The sequence below is a fragment of the Oryctolagus cuniculus genome, chromosome 8 (genome assembly GCF_964237555.1).
Source record: "Oryctolagus cuniculus chromosome 8, mOryCun1.1, whole genome shotgun sequence".
In the NCBI taxonomy this organism is placed as follows: Eukaryota; Metazoa; Chordata; class Mammalia; order Lagomorpha; family Leporidae; genus Oryctolagus; species Oryctolagus cuniculus.
The window spans coordinates 12,848,938-12,861,654 of record NC_091439.1 but is presented as its reverse complement, the minus strand read 5'-3'; the positions used below and the strand labels follow the sequence as shown (position 1 = coordinate 12,861,654).

The window sequence follows — 12,717 nt, the reverse complement described above, 5'->3', positions numbered from 1 at the left end:
TGGCCTGGGAAAGCAGAAGATGGCCCAAGTCCTTAGGCCCCTGCACCTGTGTGGGAGACCCAGAAGAAGCTCCTGGCTTCAAATTGGCACAGCTCCCACCGTTGCGGCCATTTGGGGAGTGAACCAGCAGATGGAAGGCCTCTCTTTCTGCCTCACCTCTCTCTGTGTAACTCTTTCAAATAAATAAATAAATCTTAAAAAAAAAAAAAAGAGTCTTCTTCAAAGTTCTATGGAACATAGAATTAAAATCTAAGTTTATTTTGGTGGAAAAATATTCTGAAATCCATGTATAGTTCTTTCATAATATGCATTTTCCATGAGCTTCAAGAAGACCACTTGCATGCGTACGTTTAAAAATACTCTGCACCAAAATAATCTTTTAATTTCATTTTTCTATGAACCCTCAAAGTCCCATTGTACATCTAACCTATACCACAGAATGCAGCTCACAACCACGGCTGGGGCAAGGACAAGGTACAGAGTTTGTGGGAGATGTGCACCTCCTTTTAACGTTGTTTTTCAGGAGCTTTGTAGAACTGCCTCTCGTTTTGACCTCACCTGATAGTTACGTCCAGAATTATAGGCCCCTGACCGCCTGGCCCAGACTTTAACCTCTCTCGGGAACATCAATCTTTTAGTCATCCCTGCTCTCCCACACTGGTCATTCATCTCTTTTTCAGCATTCCTTCTGAAACAAACATATGCAGCTTTCTTCATACAAAACAAACAGAAACCCCAAAACCTATTTCCTGACGCCCACTTCTCACTCCACCAGTCACTCAGCTAGGGCTCCCTGCATTCCCTCTGAGCAGATCCTCTCAGACATCTCTCACACACGTTTCATCTGATGGTTGCACACGTGGTCTTCCCCCATCTCACCTAAACCCACTGCAGCCTGGCTTCTGCCCCCTCCTCTCTGCAACTGCCTGTCACAGTCACCAGGAACCTCCTGGCTGCCAAATCCAGGGGACCCAGGACATGGCTTGCGTTCGCCTCACTGGCCTCCTCAGCAGCAGAGACAGGTCGACTAAGCCGTCCTTCTCCAAGGGTCTTGCTGCCTCACCTCCTGTGCTCCCTTGCTCTCGTGGTTGTCCTCTTACCTCCTAGGGCACCTGACTGCTGGCTCAGTGCCAGTGTCTTCTTTCTCACCCAAACTCAGGGCCCTCTCCTTTACTTCTGCCCTGCCCGGTCTCTGCTGCCGACAGCTCAGTTTCTCTCTTCAGTTCTGGCCTCCCCCTTGGGCAACATAATTACATATCCAGTCCTCACCTGATGCCTCCATAGGGAGGGCTCACACGCACGTGAACTTCCAAAGCCAAATCCTATTTGCCCCTCATAAAGCTCATTTTCCAATTCAGTAAATGGCAGCACCAGGGCTTACTCCTCAAACTCCCCTAAGGCATCCTCACTTTCTCCCTGTCTTCTTCCTTCCCTATCAGATGGCTCCAAGTCCTCTTATTTCTAGAAGCTATCTTGCATCACCCACCTCTCCCTCTGCACTGCCACCAGCACTGTTCCAAACAGCATCCCCATCGACCTGAACTACTGCGAGAGCTGCGCTTCCACTCTGCCCCTTCTGACGTCTGCTTCCCAAAGAGCGGCAGAGTGGCTTCTAAGGCACGAAGCGGCCACCATCCCCTGGCTGAAAGACCTTTCTAGGGTTTCCGCTGCTCTTGGATTGGGAGCTAACCTTCTTGCTATCATCTGGACTCTGTCCCTTGCCTGCTTTCAGTTTCAACCAGCGCACGGTCCCGCTCTGCTGTCCCCACAGCGGCCTCCCATACCCTTGGCTATCTCACAGCATATGCTATAGATGAACTTTCCATCCCGGGGCCTTCGCCGGGGCTGTCTGCTGGAATGCTGGCCCTCATGTCCATGCTGGCTGGGGTCCCGAATCAGTCTGCAGGTCTAACGTCACCTCCTCTGAGGGCCCATAAAGGACAACATTATGCAGTACCGGGGCACCTCATTTATTTCTTTTGAGCACTTGTCACTACAGTGGGTTTTATAAAAAATTATTTATTTATTTACTTGAAGGGCAGAGGGACAAAGAAATCTCATCTGCTGGTGTTCTCCATAAACGCCTGCCAGGGTTGTAGCTGGCCAGGGCAGAATGCGATCCAGTCTCACCTACTTGGGTGGCAGGGACCCAACTACTTGACCATTAACTGCTGCCTCCCAGAGTCGGCCCTAGCAAGAAGTTACAGGTCAGGAGCCGGAATTGGGAATCAAACCCAGGTGCTCTGTCCAATACTGGCCATGGGTGCCTTAACCAGTAGGCTGAACATCTGCTCCTAATGGTTTTATTGTTCATGTATTTGTGTCCCTCGTGAATTTCAACTGTGTATAGCAGGAACAAGGTCTTTTTCAGAACCTAGAGTGGGCTCTGGCACATGGCAGTTGTTCCATCAATTAAACCTTGCTGAATGGTGAATGGCAACACCGGGCATTTTGCTGAGCAATGAGTAAGCAGACTGGCTTCACAGCAGGCTCCTGAGAAGTTCTGAAATTCCATCTGAACAGGACAAATCTGCAGTTGGAACCAGCTGAAAGGCCCACGAAGCTTTGTGAACAACTTCCAAAGTCCGCTGAGCCTGCTCCACCAAGTCCCAATACTTGGGAGACACTGCTTCTTCAGTTCACTCAGGGAACCCTGAATTACTCACCTGCTTTTAAAAAAATGAAACCGCCTTTTACAATTTAGGATTCTAATTTGGAAGAGGAATAAAAGCACAAATTTTAGAGAAGACCATACTACATAAATGTCTGGAGGAAGCATTTAGCATCCTGCAGTGTTGAAAGAGAGCTCGCTAGCCTGGATTCAAATATGTATCAGACACTAACAAAAGACATTCCAGACGGTGAAGACGAAATACCTTTTAAACAAATTAAGTTAAATTGCTTCAAGTGCATGAAAAGCTCCCCAGTCAGGTTTACTTCAGTGCAGCTACACCACTGGGGGAGGGCCTTCGTGCCCACGCGAAGATAATGGCATCTAGCATCCAGCTCAGTTTCTGTCTTCCCGAAGTCGAGACGTGTAATAGCGAAGCCAAAAGCCAGACCACCGAGTGCACTGTTTCATTTACATACTTTTCTCTCAAACACACCCACACAACAGAAATACAACTTCAGTAGGCCAGTGTTGTGGCACTGCGGGTGGGGCTGCCGCCTGGACGAGGCATCCCAAATGGGAGCCAGTTTGAGTCCCAGCTGTTCCCTTTCTGATCGAGCTCCCTGCTCCACGTGCCTGGGAAAGCAGTGAAGAAGGCACGAGTGCTTGGGTCCCTGCCATCCAGGCTGAAGACCTGGGTGAAGCTCCTGCTCCTGGCTTCAGCCTGGCCACTGCAACCACTTGAGGAGTGAACCAGATGGAAGATCTTTCTCTTTCTCTCTCTCTCTGCCTTTCACACAAAAGAAGGAAGGAAGGGAAATACAACTTCAGAACAGGAAACAGTCTCCACATGCATCAGGGGCTGGAGGGTCGAGGAGGGTCTGTTCGGCCATCTCTCTCTGATTGCCAAAGACTCTCCAAAACTCCAATCACTGGCTTCAACCAAAAAATCACCAAGTGACTGAACTTGAGTGAGCGTGTTTCAGAGTTCATTCATCCAAACGAGTGGTGACGCTGTAACAGCGGCACTACTTCTCACTGCTAACAAAACCAAGGAGACATTTACCCAGCAGGGACGCTCAGCCAGGCCCGGCTGCCCCCTACAGGGCAGCTCTCGTGACAAAGCCACTTAGCGCTGAGGCATTTGAAACTGAACAGAGCCAAAGTGGAAGTCCAGATTTTGGAATGAGAGGGGTCAGTCCTCTCATTCCAACTTTACCTGATGCCTTGGATGACTCCTTTTCCTCCACAGTTTCCTTCCTCCTCTTTCCACACACAATTATGTGGGGACTCACAAGTGTCAAAAGTGAAATGCACAGAAATCAAGTGACTTGTCCAGTTCCTACAGCGCGAAGTTGCAGGACAGGATCCCAAGCCAGGCCTGGAACCTCAGAGCCCTCAGCACCCACCTTCCCCATCCTGTCTTGCGAAGGCAGCATCCAAGGCAGGTGGGACACTGCTGCCACTACCAGGAAGCAGCCTGACATTGAACTTGAAGAAAGGGCTTCTGGAGTCAGCCACACCTGGGCTCCAATCCCAACTCAGTGACTTCTTGTGAGCTCTGGGCAAATAGCCCACGCTCTACCTCTCTACAATGGGTACAATATCACCTCTCCCTCAGTGATGTCACAAAGTTCATTTAAAAAGAAAAGATTTATTTAGTTTGAAAGGCAGAGTAGGGGTGGAAAGAGAGAAAGAGACCCCGAGACCAACCTTCCATCAGTGTTTCAATCCCTAAATGGCCACAATAGCCAGAGCTGACTCAGGCCGAAGCCAGGAGCCAGGTGGTGGGGGTCCAAGTACTTGGGTCATCTTCCACTGCCTTCCCAAGCACATTAGCAGGGAGCCGATCTGGAAGCAGAGCAGCTGGGATTCAAACAGCACTGTGCATTGGCATATTGCTGTGCCACAACACTGGTCCTTGTGATAGTTTAATAAGACAATAAATTAATTTTGAAAAATGCTTAGGCTGATGAGCACATACTCCAAGTCCCAACTGGAAGTTATGATCTTTGGGACAGCTGGGATATATACTTCTACACATATTCAACTCAACCAATTGCTTTGCAAATTTCCACACAGTAGCTAAACACTGTCCACTGAGCAGGCAATGACTTGGAATCTGGGCTGGGCTGGTCCATGCTCCTCAGGTCACTGGAATCCCAGTGCAGGGTGATATACCCTCCGTTCCAAAGGCAGCCTGGTTATCCACCAGCTTTCAGTGCTGCCTCTTCAGGGCAGCCCTCAGTTCAGGCTGCTGTCTCCAGTGACGACACAGTGGGCCCACAGTAGTGCACCAGAAGGAGCTGGTGCTGAAAAATGCGAACAGCACCAAGAAGCGGGACTCCAAGTGGCCCTCAGCTCCCCATGGCACTTTGAAACCTCCAAAGTCACCAGGCCACAGTGCCAGAGACAGGACTGCTGCATCTATATTTATAAGCTTCTCAAAAATTCTTTTATTTATTTTCAGGGCCATTGTTGTAGCACAGCAGATTAACCTGCTGCCTGTGATGCCTGCATCTCATGAGTACAGGTTCAAGCCCCAGCTGCTCCACTTCTGACCCAGCTCCCCTCTAATGTGCCTGGGAAAGCAGCGGAGGATGGCCCAAATACTTGGGTTCCCGCCACCCATGTGGGAGACCACAACTAAGTTCCAGGCTCCTGGCTTTGGCTTGGTCCAGGCCTGGCTATTGCAGCTATTTGGGGAGTGAACCAATGGATGGAAGATCCCTCTCTCTTTATAATTCTGCCTTTCAAGTAAATAAATCTTAAACAAACAAACCAAAAAAATTGCTTATTTTCATTTATTTCAAAGGCAGAGAGAGAGAGAGAGAGAGAAACAAGCAAGCTTCCATTCTCTGGTTCATTCTTCAAATGCTCACAACAGCCAGGAGCCTGGAATTCCATCTAGGTATCCCACATGGGTGGCAGCAACCCAAGTACTTGAGCCATCACTTGCTACCTCTCCCAGGGTGCACATGAAGCTCGAACTGGGAGTTCAGCTGGGACTAGAACCCAGGCACTCCAGTGTGGGATTGTGGGATGTGGGCATCACAGGTGGCATCTTATCTGCTACACCAAAATCCTACCCTTGGATTTGTATTTACAAGAAACAAAAAAGTGTCACAGCAAATGTGATCTAATGAACACTCTCAGCCATTACTGACTGATGAGTTCTTGCTATTACGGCTTCTCTCTTGGCAAGGACCCAGATGGGACCACTTCTCAGCTAACAGGTGGCCTATTTATTATTCCATAGGGTTAGCAGGAATCCCAGATTTTCTGAAGGAGAATGGAATAATAAAAACTTTATTTTAAAGCATTACAGAATGAACACTTAGTGCATAAATGGATAACCAGCCAATCTGCCCACATTTCATTTATGTTCTGTGGGTAAAAGAGCAGAATGAGTGATAAATCTAAAAAGAACTCTCATTTGAGAAGCCTCATTTCTATAAAGTGAATTGTAGGCGGCTAACCTTTATGCCACTCAAACTCAAGTGGCTGTGTTTTTCCAGTTTTTACCCTACAGAAGATAGCAAATAAGCAAGTTCTGTCTTGATTCAACTTGTACAAGGGCTTTGACGTTATAATTTGCTGCTTGTAATATGTCTGATGTGACAAAAGTAGCAGTACAAATTCAGAAGTCCCCTTGTAAACATGCAAATGTACAAGGTAAAATGTTGGTAAATGGTATTACGGACTGGCAGAGGGATGAACAACTTCCCCCGTGGGCACTCACTGATCACTGCGCTGTGTGCTAAGGAAAAATACAACTCTAGATTCAGAATCTCTCTGCTCTCAAGAGGTGCCCTGAAGGTGGCAGAAGCCCTTAAAAAGCTCCTGAGAGGGGCTGATGTTGTGGCGCAGCAGTTAGGCCACTCCTTGCAATCCCTGCATCCCATATTAGAGTGCTGGTTCCAGTCTGAGTTACTCTACTTTGCATCCTATTTCCTGCTAATGTATCTAGGAAGGCAGTGGATAATGGCCAAGTACTTGGGCCCGTGCCATCTATGTGGGAGACCAGGATGGAGTTTCTGATTCCTGGTTTCAGTCGAACCCAGCTTGGGCTATTGTGGCCATTTGGGGAGAGAATCAGCAAATGGAAGATCGATCTCTCTCTGTCTTTCCCTCTGACACTCTTCCTTTCAAATACATAATTTTAAAAAAATTTAAAAAGCCCCTAAGAAGAGAAAGCAGGGAAAACCTTAGTTGAGACTAGTCTCCGGGCAGTTAAGGGAAGATAAGCCAGCATGACACAAGGGCTAAGGGAATAGAGGCACGAGGAAACTGAACTTGACTCAAACTCCTGATGTTCATATCTAATCTGCAAACACTGAAAATTTAAAGTGTACCATTTTCTTGGTCCCAAGAGTGCATGTGTTTCTTTTGTTTATTTTAGTTTCCCACTATATTTCTATTGAAGTTAGGATTTTAGCTCAGGTTAAAATTAAGCATTATTCTGGGTTATAATCAACATAATTTGGCTTCAGCTGCACACGGACAAAATCCTACAAAAGGAGTGGGGAAAACATACTCAAAGGAGAACTCACAAACCGAGAATTACTCTTAATAAACACGGTGTCTTCTCTCAGGGAAAATCAAACTGTCGAGCTATGTTATTTCATTAATCCTCATGGCTCTGGTGCAGAAGCCGGAGAAAGATCTAGTCCTGTGCTGCTTCTGCACACATTCTTGAGCTCAAAATGTCGGTGCACTGCTGCTGTTTGTTATTTTTTATTTAGGGCTCAGAAAATAACCCAAGGAAAACCTGAAGGACACAAAAAACATAGGGGTGTGAAAGGCAAAAAAAATAAATAAATAAAAATAAAAAGATGTAAATAACATCAATGTCACGGACGGCAGAGATCGAAGCAGGAGTCAGCAGAGACCCGGGAAGCAGTAAGGGAGGGTGGAGATGGGGGACGCGGCTGCAGGGGCCTCTACCTGCCATGTTGGCCTGGCTGGTCCCCAGGGCTTGAAGGATCAGCTGCAGCTCCCTGACCACAGTCGCAGCCTCCTCTCCGCAGGACAGGTCAGGCTCCAGGACCACCTCCAGAAGGCCCACTCCTACGGAAGACAGCCAGGGTCAGCTTGGCTGCGGCGCCCCAGCGTCTTCAGCAGCCCAAGGAGGTTCACATCTCGTGGAAGGCCTCTCACAGCAGTTCCAGCCTCTGATTCTTTCCCTCCTCCCCTCCCACTTTTCGATTCATAGCTTTGGTTCATTTCTTTTTATGTCTGCTTATGATGGCTTGCTGCTGGGGTGGCGACTAGGTGGGCAAGTCTGACTAATCCTAGTGGTGAATTACTAGCAAGGTCCGTAGTAGTCACAGTTCAAGCAGTGCTCTCTAATCAGCTACGCCAACACCAATGCTGATCGTTTGGCCTCCATCTGTCAGGTTCCTGGGCCTGCCTCTTCCATTTGGGAAAACTCCAGAAGGGTACAGGGGTACCTACAACCCAAGAACTAAGGTGGCTGGAATGAGAAGGAATGGAAACTCCACGCCTACCAGCCCTATTCAGATCAACGAGCGTCTGCGACCGCAGGTCATCGTGGAGGCTTTTGCCACTGTCTTGCTCCAGCTGGATCTGCTTGACCCTCACCGTCTTGGTGATCTCACGCTGCTGCTTCCCCACACAGATGCTGTATGCCAAGTTCCCATTCACAGCGATCGGGAGCCTCTGCTGGGTGATTTGGTAGCCTGCCTGCACACAAACATGGCTTACATGGTCACTAGTCCATATGTATAAGCTAAGATTCAGTTTGCTATTCCTTCTTTATAAAAATATTTTATTTTTTTATTTGAGAGACAGAAAGGCAGACTCCCATCTACTGGTTCACTCTCCAGATGCCTGAAGGTACCCTTGGCCAGAGCTGACCCTAGGAGCCAGGAATGCAATCCAGCTCTCCCATATGGGTGGCAGAGATCCAATCAATTGCTTGAGCCATTATCACTACCTCCAGGGTCTGCATTAGCAGGAAGTTAAGAGTCTGGAGCTAGAGCCGGGCACTGAATCCAGGCACTCTTCCCACAGGAGATGTGGGTTTTTTAACTGCTAGGCCAAAAACATCCACCCCCACTGTTCCTTTTAATGTCCTGCAGCTACAGGCTTACTTACAACAAAAACAATAAAAAAGAAGAGGAGAGAAAGCAAAAGGAGAAGAAATTTGGGATCATGCACTGCCATCATGATTTAGCGTGGCTTCTTCTGACTTCCCCATCACCCTCTTAGCCTCTCTAACACTCACCATCCCCAGTGGCACCACGAATCCTACCTTCCTTACCCAAGTGCCATTCTAGGGAATAACAATAATATCCTTGTCAAGGGCCCCTAAGAAAAGAATTTATTGTTTCCCTTTAGTTCATTAGCCTAAACTCTGCATCTCATTACATCTCTTCACAGACCTGCCTTACTAAGAAATGCTGGCCAAGCACTTTGCCTTCTACTCTCAACAGGGCCAACGGCAGTTGCTAGTGCGTTGAAGCCTGTTTTCTTTCTGCTCTTTCAGCTAACCAGTCGGGCCAGCTGCCCTCCTTGACCCAACCTGCCTGGCTCTTAGTGTCGCTCCCCCTCTTCGTGGAGGAACGACACTAGACCCTGCACTGTTCTTTTGTCTGCTCGGCCCTTCCCGGGTTTGCTGCTGGTTCTTCCCGGGTTGGCTACCGTCCCTTCCACCTCCGTGGAAGGGCGGTTCCCCCTGCCACTTTCCCCACTTCCGCGGGGGAGCGGCACACCGCCGGCCGGCTCTCTCGGGGGCTGCTCAGATGTTCCTCAGGTGTTCCTGGTGCATGTTGTCTCTCTCCTCCTTTATAGTCCTCTTCCACCAATCCCAACTCTGCTACCCACACGCCGAGTACGCTGCTCTCCTCCAATCAGGAGCAGGTCCTGCTGTTTGTTGGTTGAACTGGAGGCAGCTGTGTAGAAGCTGTTTCCTCCTCTCCCAGCGCCATATTGTGGGAGAGCAGATGCATAGAATAAGTCTTAATTCCAGTAACTTAGTCTAGTCCGAGTTGCTCCCCACACTTAGTCAGAACATGCTGCGACACTCATACTCGGCTAATGGAAAGCATGGAGTATGAAAACACTGAGGGATGCTGCAAAGACTCCCTCACTTTTTTCTAAGTGGAAAGGAAGAACTATGAAATGCACACATGCATCAACACACGCTAAAGCGATAGCAGGTCAACTGGAAGAACTGGAGAAGAACAATAGAGAATAATGGCTCAAAGCATTTACGGCACTTGCTAAGTCCTGGACACTGTTTGTACATTATACTCATTGAAGGCTGTGACAACCCTCTGAAGAGGTACAAGGCACAGAGGGGGCTCAGGGCCTTGCCCAAGTCACAGAGCTAGTAAGTCTCAGTGTCTGCATGTGAACTCAGCCTGGCTCCAGAGGCTGTGCTGCCAGCCACTGGGCTAGCCATCAGTTTTTAACTTTAACTGCACTGAAGCACAGTAGACTTGTCAGAACACAGACTGCTGGGGCAAGCACTGTGGCACAGCAGGTTAAGCCACTGCTAGGGACGCCCACATCCCACATTCCCACATCAGAGTGCCTGTTCGAATCCCAGTTCCTCTACTTCCAACACAACTTCCTGCTAATGCATTTTGGGAAGTAGCGGGTGATGGCCTGAGTGTTTAGGCCCCTGCACCAGTGTGAGAGACCCAGATGGAGTTCAGGGCTCTTGGCTTCAAACTGGCCCAGTCCTGGCTATTGTGGGTATTTGGAGAGTAAACCAGTGAATGGAAGATATCCGGCCCTATCCCCCACCCCACCACCTTTCAAGATGAAAATATGTAAATAAACATTAAAACACACTTACATATACATGCACACACAATTGCTTGGTCCTGACTCATGCGTTTCTGATTCAGTAGGTCTGGAGTGGGGCCTGGGGTTTTGTTATTTCTAACAAGTTCCCAGGGGCCTGCCCTTTGAGAATCCCATGGGAAGCAGACTTCTAGGCAGAGACAGGCAGTCTCGATGTGTACAACTGAACTCTGAGGGAGGGTTGCCAGGAGGCCCAGTTTGATCTGAAACCATGGATGCTCTTTCAACATGAGAATGTGCTATGCACCTCTTGGCAACACCAGCTCTGGATTTTCTATACTCTCTGGACCAGCAAGGACAGACAGCCACGGCTAACCAAACCATCTCGTTTTAGTCACAGATTAATGAGACCCCCCCATTGTAAATCAACTCTTAAAAGAGGAAGCAAGGCAGCTGAGTGCTCTCCACCACCACCAAGCAGAATTTGCTGAAGGGCTGGGGGCCCAAGGGGAAAAGCAGCAGCCATGGGGAGTACCCAGGTCCTGCTCCTCTCTCTTATTTCAGGCCTGCTCTCATCCACTAACAGCTCACCCCAACCTTCAGTGCAAGCAGCAGGAGGTGGAGCCACATTGTCCCTATTGCTTTTCTAAACCTAAGGGAGAGTCACATTTGCTATTACAGGCTCAGATCAAATGAACTACTACTTGGGGAAACCCATTCACCATTTTAAATTTGTTTCAGCTTAATATTATGAAAAACTGGCTCTCTTGAGCTTAAAAGAAAAAAAAAACTTTCTAATTTTAAGAAAAAAAAAGTAGGTACATACTGAGTTTCCTGCTCAGCCAATTACCGTTGTTAGTTCAGGTTTCTGGTTCATGTTTCTGCTTACTACTGTCCACTTACTCGCTCCTTGTGAGATGACAGCAATGTCTCCAAAGGAGACAGCCCTATTATTGGAAACTTCAACTTAAAAGAGAGGTGCTCTCACTGCATCCGCAGAGCTACAGTGTGCATTTGTCGTCGCATCAGCCAGAGTTCGCTTTTGTCCTAACAGGCAATTAGCAACAAACGCCACGGTTGGGCTGAGCCAGAGAAGGCTGGCTCCTCCTGGTCCCCGTTCAATTAAGAGCGAGCCACCAGAAGCATGAGGCTAAGCAAGGAGTCAGCAATCAGGACAACTGCATCCAATCTCACAAGCATCAGGGGGCACCTGCCTTCGGCAGGGCCAGCCAGTGCTTCCCGCCGCAGGGGGAGGAGGGGACACAGCGGTGACCGCAAGCAAGGCCGGGCCTCGGTCTCACTGCAGGGCCCCCACGGCAGGGCTGGCCCAGCACTGAGCGCTCCCAGAGGGCTGCGGCACAAGGCCTAAGTACTCACAGGGAGGTCTGCGTAGAAGTAGTGCTTCCTGTCAAACAGGGACTTCTGGTTGATGTGGCAGTTCAGAGCCAGGCCTGTCATCACCGCTGCCTCCACACAGCGCCTGTTGAGAACCTGTGGACACGACACACGGTGCCTCTCAGAATCACGGGCTGAACCACTGCTTCCCCCACCCCGACAGCTACTCCAAGGCTTCCGCTGGGCCCTTCAGTGGGCATCACCCGGGCTTCTCGGGTGGGCGGCTGCACTTCCTCAGCACACTCTGTGAATCAGGAAAATGCACGCAACAGCAGGCCCCACTGGGGACCTTTTCCCCCAATGCCTGGCATCAACGTTAACAGAAGAGCACCAGAAATTCTGTGCAGAGTGGCCTTCTTGTGGAACAAGTCTAAGCTCCCCCTCACAGACAGAACCAAGAGCAGCGAGAATACTTGCTGGGAGGCACGGGTTTCCAAGAACAGGAGCCACAAACAGCCCTGGGGAGGTCTGAAACGGCAAGGCTCAGGCAGGCCCCCCGAGCCTGAGGGGAGCTGCTTCCCTGTGATACGGGAAGAACAAATTCTGAAATCTACAGGGCTTGGGAAAGGGCAACAACGGGCTCCTAGCTTGCAGCACCCACACCTGGCCAACTCCCGCAAAGGGGCTCTGAGCGCCTGCCCCTCCACAGCTGACTGCCCTGGGCTGCTGGCCTCGCCGCAATCTTGGAAGACGAATCTGTCTTGCTCGGCTATTTCAGATACAGACAGACCAAGATCCAGAGAGACTGAGAGCCTTGCCCAGGTTCCTGAGGCTGGCACATGGTGGAACTGGCTCGAGAGCCTACCCGTGCCCTGCCTAGAGGCGGCAAACAGGGCCAAATGGCTCATAGAGAGGCTCTCTGGGCAGGGATGATGAGTGATTAAATACGCAGGTTTTAAAAACAAATGTGACAGGGGCTGGCAATGTGGCGCAGA

The 12,717-nt window shown here is 49.4% G+C and overlaps 1 protein-coding gene across 1 annotated transcript in view; it reads right to left on the bottom strand.

Annotated features, from left to right (window-relative positions):
• Positions 1-12,717, bottom strand: part of GATB (glutamyl-tRNA amidotransferase subunit B) — an 88,425-nt gene that overhangs the window by 33,480 nt on the left and 42,228 nt on the right. Inside the window, exons 3-5 of the mRNA XM_002716908.5 lie at positions 11,765-11,878; positions 8,122-8,317; positions 7,559-7,681 (exon numbers count right to left, since the gene is read on the bottom strand). Of these exons, the coding sequence (XP_002716954.1) occupies positions 7,559-7,681; positions 8,122-8,317; positions 11,765-11,878 (433 nt within the window). The remainder of the gene's footprint in view (positions 1-7,558; positions 7,682-8,121; positions 8,318-11,764; positions 11,879-12,717) is intronic.